The 18,381-nt window shown below is 34.8% G+C and overlaps 1 protein-coding gene across 1 annotated transcript; it reads left to right on the forward strand.

Moving 5' to 3' along the window:
• The first annotated feature begins 4,914 nt into the window (after positions 1–4,914).
• On the forward strand, positions 4,915–17,146 carry LOC110467261 (galectin-4-like). Its single transcript, XM_021524307.1, has 12 exons — positions 4,915–5,040; positions 5,393–5,481; positions 9,900–10,215; positions 10,796–10,881; positions 11,074–11,266; positions 11,358–11,477; positions 12,614–12,702; positions 13,835–14,039; positions 14,185–14,307; positions 14,636–14,724; positions 15,560–15,764; positions 16,419–17,146. Exons 1-12 carry the CDS (start codon positions 5,017–5,019, stop codon positions 16,530–16,532), a joined length of 1,653 nt encoding a protein of 550 aa, XP_021379982.1. The 5' UTR covers positions 4,915–5,016; the 3' UTR covers positions 16,533–17,146.
• Positions 17,147–18,381: the final 1,235 nt, after the last annotated feature.

Below are 18,381 nucleotides of genomic sequence, written 5' to 3' on the forward strand. Positions count from 1 at the left end.
GGGTCATGATGTTTTCACACGTTTACACGCAATCTATCGCTGCATCATAAAAACAATCAAAACACCAAAATGGTTTTCTTAAAATAATTCTCGGCATATTTTATATCAAACAGAAGGGTCAACATTTTTTACAAAATCACCAAAAGTCTATCGCTTCATCGAACAACAATAAAAAAATGAAATAAATACCGAGAAACAAAATATTTCATTTGATTTTTTTTTTTGGAAAAGCAATTATAGTGATTTTTATATTGTTTAGATGCATGTTAAATACCTTAAAGGGACGTTCTGTTTTTTTGAAATGCTATTGACATGACTAATGTTGTTTCAATGCAGCGATAGACACGGTTTTACGTTAAACAAATACTGATGTTATGTACCTTTGCGGAGCGATAGCAAACACATGGGCGGAACTGTTCAAAATTGAAGTATCGCGTTAAATGCTGCAGATAAATAGTTACTGCTTATTTTGTTTTCATACAGCAGGCGTTCGGGGCAACAGGTACCCTGTAAACAGACATTAAGTCCATAGTTAATACAACATATCATTTGAGTGCGGATATATGCCTGATCATTATATTGTCTCTAGATAATATCGATGGGATGATCACATATGATTGCACACTTTATCCAACTAACAAAACTCTTAACGTATGAAGTTTACAAAAAAAAGTTTTTACAAAGTTAAAGTTGTCAGAGCTCTGTCAGCTGATACGACAAAATCCTTTTTCTGGAGAATGATTTGATATTTTGACAGCAGAGTCAATAAAACTAGATTTTAAGCTTGGGTGTTGTTGATATACAATATATCATAAATGACTGTGATTCATTGTAAATTCTAAGCTGAAGGATTATAGGTTCTCGATGTAACATCCAAACAATGTTTAAAGACAAAACTATTTCATGAAGCACAAACACTGTCTATATCATAGGAAAGATAGCGCGGTTATGAAAGGATAGAAAGCAAGATTCGTAAACTCGTTCCCTCAACACTGGATAGAAAGCAAGATTCTCAAACTCGTTCCCTTAACACAGAATAGAAAGCAAGATTCTAAAACTCGTTCCCTGAATACAGGGTCAAAAGCAAGATTCTAAAACTCGTTCCCTGAACACAGGATAGAAAGCAAGATTCTAACAATCGTTCCCTGAACACAGGATAGAAAGCAAGATTTTAAAACTCGTTCCCTTAACACAGGATAAAAAGCAAGATTCTCAAACTCGTTCCCTTAACACAGGATAGACTGCAAAATTCTAAAACTCGTTCCCTTAACACAAGGTAGAAAGCAAGAGTCTAAAACTCGTTCCCATTACATAGGGACAAAAGCAAGATTTTCAAACTTGTTCCCAGTACATATGCTATAATGCAGGGTTTTTCAAATCATTCTCATTACAAATGAAAGATAGCGAGGTCATCGGTCTCGTTTCCAGTACATAGGATAAAAATCAATGTTCTAAAAATCGTTCCCAGTAAATAGGGTAGATAGCGGGATTCTCGATCCCATTATCGGATCGAAAGCATGGTTCTCAAAATTGTTCCCAGTACATGGAATAGATAGCAAGGGTTATTGATCCTGTTAAACAAGATAAAAAGCAAAATTCTAAAACACGTTTCCAGTACATATACTAGGTAGCTGGGTTTCTCAAAATCGTTCCTATTAAATAGGGATTGATAGCGAGGTTCTTAATCTCGTTTCCATTACGTGGGATAGAAAGCAAGGTTCTCAAAATCGTTCTCATTACATAGGAGAGATAGCTAGGCTCTTATCCCGTTACCATGAAATAGGATCAAAAGTATGGTTTTCAAACTCGTTCCCAGTACACATGATATATAACAAGGTTCACGTTTTCACCATGTAAGATAGAAAGCCATGTTCTAAAACCCGTTCAAATTATACCGGATCGAAAGCAATATTCTCAAACTGGTTACTATTGCATAAGATAGAAATCGTGATTCGGAAACTCGTTACCATTTCATAGGACAGAAATCATGGTTTGAAACTCGTTCTCATTACATATTATGATTTTAAAGTCTAATGGGTTGGGAACGAATTAGAGATAATTTTAGCATATGCCACCGAAGTTATATAAGTCATATTGATTAGAAAATTAATATGGAAAAGATCATATGGAAGACACATCAATTGTGACGTTACCATGCTCATCTACAAACGTTACATACACGAGGTGTAGGTTGTGGTGATTTCCATCGCATATCACCCGGAAAATAGTTAATGGAAGATCAATCATTTACATTAGTGATTTGATAGTTCAAAGTGGTCACAGTCATCGGCAAATGTACAGGGGATAAATGGTAGGTGTTATATGTAAATTTTGTGTTTACATTGTTTTGTATGAATAGACTTCAACACTGTGGTAACCTGTAAGACATGTTCCGGTCTCTAAGTTGTGAACAGAATAGTAATACACTGCTGTTGCTATAATCAATTACCTCATTTTGCGTAACCACTTAAACAGGCAGGAAAAGTTGTCACGAAAGACCGTCGTCGAGACACTGGATAATTGTATGTAACTTTAATTGAAAAACATTTTCTGTCTGAAAATGCTGAGGACTGTGTTTCTACTCTTAATGTCAGTGATATAATTATTCAGGTTTTGTAGTTCCCAATTTGTGAAAATAACAAACTCTTTTTAAAGTCCATGATCCAGTTCAAAGCATCATCAGCTTAACGAGGGTAAAAATAACGTTTTAAACTGAGATATTCATACTAAAATCACGTTTACAAAAACATCCTTTTGCTACTTTAAAGACTCGTTCGTCTAACCAGACTTTGACCAACAGGCATAAGGCAGAATGCAACAATTAAAAAAAAATCAAAAAAATCAGGATGTATCAGGCATGCGTTGTTATGTAAGTATTTTTCCTATAATGTACAAGAATAGATACATGCTGAAATAAAGCAAAACGAATTTGAATGTATGCGATGTAAAGTGGTACAGCCATGACAGTACCAGTTTTAACATATGAAGGTCACTGCATTTGAACCATTAACACCACTCTTTTTTTCTTTTCATAATCACAAAGTTATCATATTCTGTATATCTATATATGGAAGTATATGAATCAGATGGCTGAGCTGTACGCGTGATATTTCATCGCCCACAAATATCGTGTATTTTCTGTCGCTGAAAAATACCAGGCATGATCATGTCACTCGACTATGCCACTTAGCCAAGACGATTGCGAGCATTTTAAGAGGTATCTATTTTTTATGTGTCTAACACTTTGAATGTGATTGATTCGAATTTATAAAATCTCAAAATGTATGCATCAGAATACGAAAGTCTTTTTAAGCAATGAAAAAATTGTTTTGATTTCAGTAAAAGGTGTTTAATCTAAAATCTTTAAAGGTAGAAACATGAACGGTAAATGGACAAACGAGAATTACCAATGAGAAATCTCTTGTGATTGTACTATGGAGCTAAGGTGTGATTTTCCTTGAAATGCCATGGAATCACTATACTCTATTTAATTTTTGCACGAGTATAACATCGATTAAGCTAGCAGCTTGAACATATATAGTATACATCAAGAACTCTATGTTGTTATTGGGAAAGCAAGGTTCTTAAAATCGTTCTCATTACATAGGAGAGATAAGGAGGCACTTATTCTCGTTTCCATTAAATAGGATCAAAAATATGGTTTTCAAAATCGTTCCGAGTACACATGATATTTAACAAGGTTCACAATCTCATCATGTAGGATAGAAAGCAATGCTCTAAAACCCGTTCAATTATGCTGGATCGAAAGCAATATTCTCAAACTGGTTCTTATTACATAGAATAGAAATCGTGGTTCGGAAACTGATTCCTATAACATAGAATAGAAATCGTGGTTCGGAAACTGGTTCCTATTACATATGATAGAAATCGTGGTTCAGAAACTCGTTTTCATTGCATATAATAGAAATCATGATTCGGAAATTCGTTCCCATTACAAAGGACAGAAATCGTGGTTCGGAAACTCGTTCCCATGATATAGGATAGAAATCGGGGTTCGGAAACTCGTGCCCATGATATAGGATAGAAATCGGGGTTCGGAAACTCGTTCCCATGATATAGGATAGAAATCGTGGTTCGGAAACTCGTTCCCAAGATATAGGATAGTAATCGTGGTTCGGAAATTCGTTCCCATTACATAGGACAGAAATCGTGGTTTTGAAACTCGTTCTCATTACATAGGACAGAAATAACTGTTTGAAACTCGTTCTCATTACATAAGTCTAATGGGTTTGGAACGAATTAGATATAATTTTATCATATGCCACCAAAGTTATATAAGTCATATTGTTTAGGAAATTAATATGGAAAAGATCATATGGAAGACACACAAATTAAGTTCTTTCTAGACATTGTGACGTTACCATGCTCATCTACAAATGTTACATACATCAAGTGTAGGTTGTGATGATTTCCATAGCATATCACCCGGAAAATAGTTAATGGAAGATCAATAATTTACATTAGTGATTTAATAGTTCACAGCGAAGGTAAAGCTTGTACTTGAAAATGAAATCGTATATTAACCTGTACTATGATAGATAATAGAGAAGGAAATATAATAACTCGCACGATGATAGACAAACATTTTGATCAATGAATAGGGAAATATTAAATCGATCGTGAACAGATGTTGGAGAAACGTGTTGCATATATGCAACTTGAAAACAATGTCAAAAACATTTAACGATCGATTTACAATGCACAACAATGCAGAGGTATGCAACAATTTTTTTGTGTAAATTACGTTCAATCCAGTAAGCACAAACCATTACCTTCCCGCAATTCTTCCATCAATACATGCATAGAGTGAGACGTAGATGTAAGGATATATGCTTTGAAAAGAAAACCAGTGTATCCACGCTATAAATAACCACCCAATCCTATTCATACACACTCCTGTACGCTGTGGAGCACGTCATTAAACTACACTTTGCTCACCACAAGGTTTGTCGGAAGCCTCTAGATCAACACGTTCCCGTTCAACTCCCCGGCGACATGTTAATTAAACTACCCGTACACGTAAGTATATGTTGTGAACTTGGTAAGAATGCGAAACGTTTACTTTCTAAAAGAATGTACATTTTGTTGGTTAATCTTCAAATTCGTCTGCACAGGAATTTCCATCCGCGGCTAATGTTGCCTGTCTGTTATAATGCACATTGCCGATGTACGCAGGAGAGGATTGATCAGTTTAGATAAACCTGCATGTAAGTATGCAGTTTCTGCATCAGTGTATTCATAAACATATGGTATCGGGCATCATCTAAATACACGTATATTATAGCGGTTATGCTAGTAACACAAGACTGTAGTATTGCTTCATCGATATTGATACTTATGTTTTGGTGAATGATTTGATTAACTGTTGCAGGACCTAGGAGGAGATGTGTTAGCCATTCCTAATGGCCTCCAGCCAGGCAAAGTGGTCACAGTCATCGGCAAGTGTACAGGGGATAAATGGTAGGTGTTATATGTAAATTTTGTGTTTACATTGTCTTGTATGAATAGACTTCAACACTGTGGTGACCTGTAAGACATGTTCCGGTCTATAGGCTGCTAACAGAGTAATAATACACTGCTGTCGCCATTATCAATTACCTCATTTTACATAACCACTTAAACCGGACAATATGTCGCTCAAAACCGTCGCCGAGACACTGGATAATTGTATGTTTCTTTAATTGACAAATATTTTCTGTCTAAAAATGCAGAGAACTGTGTTTCTAATCTTAATGTCAGTGATATAATAATGCAATTTTTATAGTTCCCAAATCGTGAAAATAAAAAAAACTCCTTTTAAAGTCCATGACAGAGTTCAAAGCATCATCGGCTTAACGAAAGTAAACATAACATTTTAAACTGAAATATTCATACTAAGTTCACGCGTTTACAAAAACATCTTTCTGCTATTTTATAGACTCGTTAAGCTAACCAGACTTTGACCAACAGGCCTTAGTCAGAATGCAAATTGCAACAAAACAAACAGGATGCATCTTTCCTATAATGTAATTACCGGTGTCACGTCGATCAAAGTCACGTGTAAGCCACTCCTTAAATGTATCCCCGATACACCATCACTTATATCTTACTGCTTTGTCTATTACGTGTGGAGGAAAGTAAAGTGCAATGGCATTCATGTTATCATAAAACAATATCGATATTGTACTGATCATAACAATGTATATGAATTAATATGTTCTTTGTTTTTAATTCAGAAATAATTCTCTACGTTTGATACCCGATCACTTTCTGCTTTTGTCTGTTCTTAACGAAACTGTGTGTCGATTTTCTCTTGTACGTTAACGCCGTGTTATATTTTACCTTTGTGTTATAACGTTGTGAAAAACAAACTTCCTTGAGTTTTTAATGTGACGGAATATTTTCCGTCATCTTGTTTTGTGTCGACGCAGTGGTATATCTTGTTTTGTGTCGACGCACTGGTATATTTTGTTTTGTGGCGACGCAGTGGTATATCTTGTTTTGTGTCGACGCAGTGGTATATCTTGTTTTGTGTCGACGAAGTGGTATATCTTGTTTTGTGTTGGCGCTATGGTATATCCTGTTTTGTGTCGACGCAGTGGTATATCTTGTTTTGTGTCAACGCAGTGGTATATCTTGTTTTGTGTCGACGCAGTGGTATGTCTTGTTTTGTGTCGACGCAGTGGTATATTTTCCTTTCGTGTTAGCGCTACGGTATATCTTGTTTTGTGTCGACGCAGTGGTATATCTTGTTTTGTGTTGGCGCTACGTTATATCTTGTTTTGTGTTGGCGCTACGTTATATCTTGTTTTGTGTTGGCGCTACGGTATATCTTGTTTTGTGTCGACGCATTGGTATATCTTGCTCAAGTATCTTCTTGGCTATTATTCTGTACGTTTGCATATGCAATGTAAATACGTGTATTTGTTTACACTTTTGTTCAGTTTCTTGTCTTTTTTTCCTCATTTCGTTAGTTTCTTCGTCTATTGACACACAGATGTAGCTGTCACACGACATACGTGTTTATTACAAAATTCGGTTATTTGTTTTTAAACGCTAGTAGTTGACGACAACATGCGGTTAAAACAATAAATTCGTAATGCCATGTGTTGTTTCGAGTAATTATTCAGCGGTGATAACTTCATTAGATTATTTGAAATAGGAAGGACATGTATTGTGGTAGATATTGAAGACACGAATGAGTGTGAATTGTTTCACTCTTAACTTTACATCGAGCATGTTGAGGTTTTGAAGATCTGTACATGTAATCATTTTCCTGAAATCAAGTTGTGATCAAACCGAACAACTTTAGTCTGAGCGATTTGAAGTTGTTACTTAAGCCTTTTTGTAACCCTTCAAACAAGGATGAATAGACATAATCGAAGTGGCATTGGATGAGAGCAGAGCAGAAAGTTTTTTCTGGTTCTATGGGAAAGGCAAAAATGTTGATCTCTGATTAACTTCCTTGATAATATGGTTTACTGTTAGTTCACCTGATACAAATCCATCTGATAGTACACCGAGGTATTTTACTCATGGCTGGAATTCAATCTTGTTGCCATGACAGGACACTGAGAACAAATGTTCTGGTAGGTTTCTTAATTTTTTGTTTGGCGTCGAAAAGGATACTTTCAGTTTTTCAACAAGCCAATCATGCAAAGATTCTTACACTTTTGATTTTGAGAGATGACAAGGGGATTTTTTTGTGAAAATAATATTGCACTATCGTCTGCACAACAGTGGTCCGCATATCATTGATATATACAAAAACAATTGTAAGAGTCCCTATAAGCTACCCGTGTGTATGCAACACAGTACGTCACCATTCTCAGAGATAACATTGTAAGCATTGACAAGTTGATATATATTTTCTAGATAAGAGATAAACCATGGAATTGAGTTAACGCCTATTGTAAAATCATACATTTTCTTGGGACATTAAATTTGAAATATAATGTCCTTGAAACCGGCTAGTATATATAAACCACGAAATTTTGACCCCACAAAAATAAACAATTCTACAGTATAGTTTTTATTTTTTTCACATAGAATGCTTTTGTGAACGGTATCAAAGGCCTTCTGAAAGTCCAATAAAACAATTCTGGTGTATAGTCCTTTAGCTGTTTGAGACTTTATGTTAAGGATGTACTCTTCTGAGGTTTCAATCACGTTCAAGTCTCGTTTTGATCTGGTGTAACGGGTTTTTGTAATATTTAACAAATTATGATCAAGTTTATTAGCAAACACGCATCTGAAAAATATGTCAAAAAAAATACCAATTCGACGGCCATTTTGAAAATGTGTACTAATGTGTATTTCTTGGGCTTCAAAAAAGGCAAAAAATTCACCTTTTTTGATACTAGATTGATCACTTAAGTTGTCATTGTGTCGCCATTTTTAATTATAGCAGGTTCAATTTTGCTGTACAATTTTATAATGTTTAATATGATAAAAATAATAGTCAACAAACTGGAATATTATACATTATTGATATGTTTTTTACATATTTAGTGGGGAGCACTTTTGATTTTTGACCCCGAAAAAGGTAAAAAATAACACAAATGATAATGGGACAAAAAAAGAAGCACACCGACCCCCCACTTTTGTGGATGTTTTCGAAAGAGAAACACATTTTCTTTTAATTCATTAAATATTAAAAAAGGTTTAATACCAGAACTTTTTATATCAAGTGTTCAATCTGCAAAAAAGGGTAAAAAATTAGTATTTTTTCATTAAAAAATAGGGGGTAGGGGTAACTAAAATCGGCTTTCTGAGTTAAAAGAATAAGATTAAGAAATTTTACTTACATAATTTAAAAGAAAATAATATTTTTGTCAATTCTACAAACATTCATACATATCTGATAACACACTTGGAAGAAATTGTATGAATTTGTTCCGCAAATGGTCAAAACCCAAAAAATCACCTAAAATCACATGTTGTGTTAAATTGGTATCTTTGAGCGATCATAGCACAAAAACGAACACACCGACATATAGTTTTTTTTGCATTTTCTACTATGCCATTTACTCCTTTTTCCAAAAATGTATATAAGAAAAAAAGTTTAATACAGGAAATTTTTGACTTCTCAGAGGTGTACATCCTTAACTAGATGAAACCTCTGAAACCTGACTGTAGTTCGTATAGCAAATTATTAGCTTTCAAAAAAGTTTCAAACTGCTTGTAAACATTTTTTTTCTAGAATTTTAGATACTTAACTAAGTATACTGACGAAAAGATCCTTTTTAAATATTTGTTTTACTTTTGTCAATTTTATATCGTCTGGTACCTTACCCTCTGAGATTGGCCTATTAATCAAAAAGGTATGAAAGAAGCAGCATCGTTTGCACAATACTTGAAAACGATTTCTTCCGAGACATGATTTAGGTGTAACTTTGGTTGATTGGGATTTCTTCTAAGATCAAATGCCTTTACCGACTTAGAACTGGGTCCCCTGAAAACTGACCATGATTCATTGAGATCATTTGGATGGAGACATTTCTTCCATCAATTAGTCTAGAGAGATTTGTTTTAGTTGCCCTTATCCTAATATTGTTGTGTTGATTAAAAAGTTGCAAGGTGATTTTCTGTTGCAATATGTTAGGAAATGGTCGCTAAGATCAAGAAGCAAAACTCCTGATTGACAGATATTTTCTTTGGGATTTACATAGGATATGATCAATAAGGGAACTGGAAGTGTACGTTATTCATGTAGCTGCAGATATTAATTGTTCTAGGCAAACTAATTTTGAATTGCTGTTATATAAATTAAACACTGGACTCTTCTGGTAAAGGAAACAGATATTGAAATCATCTACTATCATTACTTCACAATCGGATCTTAGATTTAGTAAGTATTTTTTCCAACTGTTATTTTAACTGACGTTTTCTCATTTCAGGTTTACGATAAACTTTCAGAACCAGGACGGCGGTAACATAGCACTTCACTTTAACCCTCGTCCAGACAATGGCGTTGTGGTCAGGAACTCGTTCAGCGATGGTGCTTGGGCAAACGAAGAACGGGATCAACCAAGCTATCCGTTCACTAGCAACGTCGATTTTACCGTCACATTCGTTGTGACGAACGAATGCTTTAAAATACTCGTGAACGGAGACAAATTTTGTAATTTCAATCACCGCCTATCTCATGGTGAAGGTAGTCATTTAAAGTTAGGCGGGGCGGATTTCCACGAGGTCCATGTTTTAGATAGATATGTAAGTAATGAAATAACATTAACAAATATATTCATGGTACTACTACAACACATCGAACGGTACAAATTGTAGCAATTCCATATACTTTATATTATACTTTGCATATACTATACACTAAATTTAATATAATATGTACTATACATACTTGAACTATGTCATACATAAATTGGTAATATTTTGCTATATTTGCTATATTTGCTTTATACAATATATTTGTTATTCTTTACTATTTACCATATACCAGACTGAATATGTTATACACACGCTCGATTTACTTTACTATATTTACTTTATCATATGCATTCCGTATGCTTTATACACTATACAGAATGCTATACTTATACTTTATTTACTCTTCTATATAATCATATGATTTCAGTTGTCCAGTTGGATTATCCGCTAAAATTTCATGAAACATCTATAATATCAAATGGATAAGTTGTATTCATATATTTTTTACATATGTTTAAACACGCTGGTATTTTTTTCTTTCTTGTTTATGTTGCTTATGATTTTTTTTAAGTTTCCTGTCTCTTGATATCGCTGCTGTATTTATCACCAACTGTTACCACCCTTTCAGACCAATGGACATAACACACCACTCCACGGCGGACTGAAGGACGGAAAAGCCATAAGAGTTCTCGGCGCATGCCAAGACGACTCCGGGTAAATTGTCACTTTATTAAACAAGTTATACGGTCATTGTTATTTCCATACTTCCTGAATTTTCCATCTAGTACAAAATTGAAGCCAAATGAAATACACAATAGGTTTATTTGAGCAACTGTCTGGATAAATATTCTTTATGAGTTATTCTTACTAAACTAAACGCATTTAAACGTGTTTCTATTTATTTAGATTTAGTCTCAACTTCATGAGTGGAAGTGATTTCGCCTTCCATTTCAACCCCCGTCCTGCAGAGGGAACTGTCGTGAGAAATAGCATGTTGGGCGGGGGATGGGGTGAGGAAGAAAGAGAATGCGACGGTTTCCCCTTTGAAACTGGTGCCATTTTTGACGCCATGTTTCTCTGCAGCGGTGACGAATTTACGGTAAAGCTATTGAATCTGAAGTTATTCACTGATGAATCATTATCATTTAAATGTACGTATCATTTTTTAAGTAATAACATTTTTGCTGCAGGTTTTCGTGAACAACAAAGAGTACCTGACCTTTGCTCACAGGTGTGACTGTTCTACAGTCACTGATTTCCAGGTGCATGGGAAGATTGACGTCAAGATGGTCCAATGTCTCACAACAATGGTAAAGCAATGATGCGAAAATCACACAAGACTAAACTGTATAGTACATTTTTATACTCTTAACACAATCAACTTCAAACATGTTTATTTTGTGGTTTAGTGTAAAAGTATTTTTTCGAATGCAATGGAGTTTTCATTTAAACGTATCAAAGAATCCACGAAACAGAACCAAATCACATCGGCACATTATATTTATGATAGACTTCATGTTATTACGCGTAATAAATCACCTTCAATACATCAACTGTTATAAGACGATTTAAGCACTATGTAACTTTCTGTATCTTGGATAAAATGCTCATTAACGTTATGGTATTGTGTGAACTACAAAATAAAACTGTCTCAGCTTTAATAGAAAAGTTGTGTACTTTATTTTCCAGTAAAGACAAGGTAACAGTATACAGTAGAGGGTTGTGGCCATGGGTGATATTTTTGTTAAATGGCTAACCCCTGTATAATGATATGTAAAAAAAATTTAAAAATAAAACTGTACTAAAATTGGTATAAGCATGATGAAGTGGGCTATGTGAGCTTCACATTTGTAAAAAAAGTTTTTGGTTCGAGATCAAAATTTTGGCCATAATTCCAAATGGTGCCTACACATGAAATGCTGCAACCAAGTAGGTAATCTTTAATTTCAGACAGAACTTAGGAAAAAAAAAACTAGTTGCGGGGGTCAAATTTTGGGTCAAAAAAAGCAATTTTGGTATTTTTTGGTAATTTTTGATGTGGTAACCATGGTTTTCACACAAGTGACATGTATAGAAAAAAGAGGTTTATACACTTCTTAGTACTTTATACGTATTGTAAATGTAAGTTTACAAATATATATGCATGTATACATGTGTTGTATAGGGTAAATCCGCTGTGTTAACAATTTCTCGACATGTGCCTTGTTTATCAGAGTCTGGCCATTTCTACTGTATTCTGCTACCCCAGGCCACAGTTCATAAAACATCTTGACGATAAGATAATTTTCTTAATTAAAATTTCCACATACAGAAAAACTGTTTTGTTAGCTGGAAAACTCAACTTGAGCTTAAGGAATGTTCGTATATCTTAAACAAATGTATTCAGGCTGAGGAACGCTTGTTAAAACGGGTCCCGATGAATATAATGACGCTGTTTTCATTTTAGGATGATGGGTATGTAAAACCGTTACCATTCGAACTTGGCCACAAAGAACAGCTAGTCTTCCGAGGCTTCATGAAGAAAGGTGGAAACAGGTTCGTCAGAAATATTATATATATAGTAAACCATATATATATATATATTCGATTTGTTTGGCTCATGATACTAAATAAGGCATTATCATCTAACATATATCCTGCTTTTAGACTTTGTCGATCTGTCTATGTTTCTTTGTTTGGCTTTAGTTTTCAATAGAACTGAATGTTATAAACATATGTTACAACAGTGTATTATTATTGGATTATTGGTATTCAGATGTATCTCTGAAACAATGCACCATATGTCACTGTATTTACATTTTTGAATAAACCTACAATAGCTTAAGAAGTATATAATTATCAGGCTGACGTATAACGATGTATAACCAACTTTCAATAAATGCAATCAATAAAAAACAATACGTAGATAAGTGCTATAATAATAATGGAAAACAGTTTCAGACTGAGTTTGGGTCAATAATAAGTGACTTCATTTAGTTTAACATCCTTCACCCTCCGTGTTATATATGTGGCTTGCTTGATTTATAGAAAAGGTGTTATGCATGGCTGTGAGTGCATATATGTGGAAGCAATGTAAACCTAATAGGAAACAAGAGTAGACTGGTCCTTACCACACAGAACATCGTGTGCCAATTGTTAACTTCCAGCCATTGTCCTAACCACACAAAACACCGTGTACCAATGGTAAACTTACCACACAAAACACCGTGTACCAATGGTTAAATTACCACACAAAACACAGTGTACCAATGGTTAACTTAACACACAAAACACCGTGTACCAATGGTTAACTTACCACACAAAACACCGTGTACCAATGTTTAATTTACCACACAAAACACTGTGTACCAATGGTTAACTTACCACACAAAACACCGTGTACCAATGGTTAACTTCCAGCCAAGGGATTCACTTTTACAGCATCAAACCAAAACATGCATGTGATGTATCCTTCAAAAAAGCAAGAACCCTTTTTCAATAAAAATGTGTCCACCATGTTAACTCTAAGGACAGTATAAACATCGTTTTTTACGGATCATTTTGATAACACCATAACTCGATAAGATTATTATAATCGATAGTTGTTTTATTAATGTAAAAACCTTAAGATGTGGCTTTCATACTACATACATGGGCACTGATTACATCAATTTATCTTGATCTCCAGGTTTGCAGTTAACTTTTTCGAAGGCTCTGACACCGACTCTGACATTGCTTTTCACCTGAACCCCCGAGTCGACCAAGATGAGGTCGTAATGAACACGAGAACAGGGGGCGGATGGGGAACTGAAGAGAGGATTCCTTTACCCTCGGTGTTCGGAACCAATGATGTGTTTGAACTTAAAATCATCTCAAAGAAGAAAAAGTTCAAGGTAAATCAACATGAAGTATACTTATCGCACGAATCGTGAAATATTAGCGCACGTTGATACCTGAAACAAATTATGAACATTCGTGAAATGCTTTTTTGACGGAATTCAAGAATGGCTTAAGATGCGAGAATTTCTTTATTCATAGGTTGTTCTGGATGGAGAGACGTTGTGTAAATATCGATGCCGAGGTGAAATGAATGAAGTAAAGGGCATCGGCATATCGAATGGTGACAGTGTGCTCTACATGGTGGATGGACGACGCAGATTGGTACTTAGTGGATGGCGTCATTAAATTATCATTATTATCATTTATTTAAACACACAATCTGGTTAGAAGAAACACACATGCTCCATCAAAATATCATATGTTGATAGAGATATTATTTTAATGCGTTCTACTATGGAAAAGTGTATAAATTGCAACTTTTATCATGAAAAAAAAACAAAAATCAATTACCGGTATATCAAATATCTGAGTTGCATAAAGTCATGAAAAACGGTTTAAAACGAAAGAAACAGATATTGAATTATGTAAATATATGTCATGAGCTTTTCATATTTTGGTTCGCATAACCCTAATTCATGTTCTTTTAAAGGGGAGCCGGGAGCACGTCGTCCTTTCTGATCCTCTCGTAGAGGATAGCTGGGTTGTGGTTCGAGGGAAAATAAAGAAAAACGGCAACGGGTATGAACATTCTATATTTCGTACTTTTTGTCTACCTTTTAATGTATACAGTTACATGAACCCAGATAATTAGTATAGCAATAGATTGGTCCCGCCCGCCCGCTTACTTTATCTACTGACTACATTTTGGTCCCTTATGTCCACTGATAATATTTCGGTCCCCTACATCTGTTAGGCTATATGAACGTCAATACGTCGATTTCTTGTGCATTATTCTAAACCTATTTTACCGGACACGCTTGAGAGTGATTTAAGTATGATTTCCCGGAGTCATCGTTCAATTGACATGGACTTGACAAGGTCCTTATCAAAAGTGGATCATTTGCAGTTAAATATCAGATGTTTCCATTTAATCACGTCGTGGGCCGTCCATGTTCAGTTAATGAAAATAGCGAGTAAATTTGGTTTAAACTATTTTTGTTTAATACAAAACACACAAGCAAACTTGATGAGGAAAAAAGTACTTGGTACATATATAAATCCTTCCCATCTTTCTAACAAACTAGTGGCCTTATAATAGATTACTACCATTGATAACACTAAAGGTACATATAAACAAATGAAGAAGAGTAGATTTAAACGTCATAACATATTTTCTCCCCTTTTCTACTTCTCTTGTCGATATTGATAACTTCTACCGGTATACTGGCTACATCCGTCGTCGACGCATTACTTAATGGTATGAAAAACATACCAAGTTTATGTTTCACATTTTTTGTGTTTTACCTCTGTTCGTGTCCTAGTTGTTCTGTATGGCGTTTTAGAGGTGAAAAGCATCAATTTGCATTTTGATAGGTATATTTCACATTCCATAAATATCTATTTCCCCCCGCAGAATCGCCGTGAATTTCCTGGTAGGAGATGCCGCCGATGGAGACATCGCCTTCCACTTCAACCCCCGTATTAGCGAGGGCTGTACTGTGCGCAATGCATGCATAGGTGGGGGCTGGCAAGACGAGGAGAGAGACCAGCCTGATTTCCCATTTAAACAGAGACAGGAGTTTGAAATCACATTTCAGATAAAGCAAGACAAATTTTCGGTAAGTTGGGTTTTCCGAAATTGTTTCCTTTCTATTAAAATTTCTGGCAAAACTCGTTATCAGAAGTTAGCCGACCTCGTTGGTTGGCATGCGTTGGGGTGAAGACGCGTAAAAGGACCTAAGACGAATACCAACAATATTAAAATTGTCACACAAACAATTCAAAAACTGCTTATTCACTATCCCTGTCCTTGGCAATCGAGCACACTTTTGAGATCACTTAAATGCCATCTATTGAATATCTGTATAGCGGTACACTTATCAGCATACCGGGGGGAGGGGGGGGGGGGGGGGGGGGGGATATCAAATATAATTAAGGTTTCTTTTCACTCAACAAAAAAAATAAAGGGTCTTTCCAACAATTGTCAGACAGATGAAGATCATATAAAAGAAGGTTGAACTGATTGTGCTCTATTAAGCTCTGGAAATCAGCTTGATGTGGTATTGAAGTGGTATTTACATGCATATCGCATTGTTATTTTTCAGTGTTATACAGTTCAAAAGTTGTTTTGCATACTACAAGTATATCGAAAGTATTTATTGTTCTTGTCAAAAATAAGAAATACATTTAATAGATTTTCTATTGTTCATTAACTTCGATAGAAATCATTCTAATGCGTATAATGCTAAATGCCATCAACTATTTTGTTACAGACTTTTGTCAACGGAGAACCATACATAGATTTCAACCATCGTGTCGGTTTGGACCAGATTGGAGCAGTACAACTGACGGGAGACGGCAATTTCTTTGCACCTGAGGTTTTGTAGAACTACGGTGGTCATATGAACGTTGATGTAGATTACTCCAACTGCTTGTGCTAACAAATGTGCATTTCACCTCGCTTCTATTGTATACAGTCAGCGATAGCAATCACAAAAAACAGTCAAGTGTGTTAGTTTTTTTATTTTCTTTTATATATGCTCTTTTTTTATGAAAACAGTTTTCTTAATTACCATAATTTGTTCAGTCTGAGTTCTCGTTCTAAATAATGTAAAAATGTAAAAAAAAAATGAGTCCTACATTTGTGGTGGAGTCGGGTAGATCGGGTCTCGAACATTCGGAAATTCACTTACTGAATACTAAGTTTAATCGGAAAACAATTCACTTTTTATATGTGACTGTATGGACTTGGTAAAGCTGTTTTACTATACAAAATATTTTTATCAAATAACGTGTTCTAATGCTTCTGTACGAGTCACTAGGAAATACCCAGTATCCCGGCTAAAGGAAGACATTCTATTATAATCTTGTCGTTCCAAGTATGACATCACATCAGGTCGGATATTACACCAGTATTTCAGTTACAGGAAGTATTCATATGGTGATTGAGCCATGTAAAGGTGTCTATATTTTTTATTAATAAAATATTAATATCCTTAAACGTTTCGTTTCTTTTATGTAAATATGTTAGTCAGAAGTCTGGCCTTTGTTATGTCCACGCCTTTTATAACTATATTTCACTCGATCTACTGTGAAAATAATAAAAAAAAACTTATTTAGATGTTAAAAAATAGCTAGTCGGCTGAGTCATGAAAATAAAAGAATAGCACTATATTCCAAACACCAATGACCTAATCAGCAAACTTCGGGGACTTACAAACGAATTACACTGCACCATACAGCTGTTTCGGCCATCTAAGAAATACAGGCGACATCTTGTTTTGTCATGAAATACCTAAAATATCATCATCAGAGTGACATATTTATATGAATATTTAATGTTCCGTATTTTTGTCTCATGGCCTTTTTGTTTAATTATGATATTGACTCATATATATCAAATTATCAATCGTATAACGTTTTTAGTTTAAACATATCTTATTGTACAAATACACTAATGGATTCGACAACAAGTTATTACAACTTATTAAAGTCCTCTCCTAAACACATATGGTAAATACAGTGTATATGTTTTTGGGGAACGGGAGGAGGATAGGGTGGAGAAGGAAGGTTGTGGAGGTGGGGGTGAGGGGTTACCCAGAAAAGAAATCGTGTTAACTGTGAAAAGGATCCGCATTTGAATAAATGATAAATTATACAAAATTGCATGACATGTAGCCTGGTATAAATTTTATAATGAACAAGATCAATGTAACAAAGATATCAGGCAAAATAATGAAATGCAATTTCATAAACATATATAACAACGTACACATATAAATAAAAATAAGGAATGGTAATTATAATTATCAAAACCTATTGCTGGATTTGATGTAATGTCAAACAATTTTGTATTGATTTCTACCGAAAGTTGAGTATTACCAAACAAAAGTAATTCTAAATCAAAATCAACATGCAAGACATTTAAATTTTGGAAAAGGATGCGTCTTTTGTCGTTAAACAGTAAGCACTCACAAAAAAAGTGAAAGGCATTTTCACAGGGATGGCCACAATTACAAACTGGACTATCAACAAGATTTACTATATAAAGATCATATTTAAATGGACTACACTGATATCTAAGTTTTGTATGCAAAATGTTTCATTTACGTTCACCGAAACCTTAGTAGATTGGCGGAGGAGATAGTACGTTCGAAGTTAACGAATTTTTAAAAGAATGTACAGAAGCCAATGATCGTACTGAAAGGTCCAATGAATTCCAACTGCGAAGAGTTA

This window comes from Mizuhopecten yessoensis, unplaced genomic scaffold, assembly GCF_002113885.1.
Source record: "Mizuhopecten yessoensis strain PY_sf001 unplaced genomic scaffold, ASM211388v2 scaffold11167, whole genome shotgun sequence".
Classification (NCBI taxonomy): domain Eukaryota; kingdom Metazoa; phylum Mollusca; class Bivalvia; order Pectinida; family Pectinidae; genus Mizuhopecten; species Mizuhopecten yessoensis.

Bases quoted from the DNA above. Each gene is read 5' to 3' on its own strand.
- LOC110467261 (XM_021524307.1), top strand. From the start codon at position 5,017: ATGTTAATTAAACTACCCGTACAC. The intron at 11,478-12,613 runs GTAAAGCAATGA...TTTTCATTTTAG, and splicing joins TCCAATGTCTCACAACAATG to GATGATGGGTATGTAAAACC. The intron at 14,725-15,559 runs GTATGAACATTC...TTCCCCCCGCAG, and splicing joins ATAAAGAAAAACGGCAACGG to AATCGCCGTGAATTTCCTGG.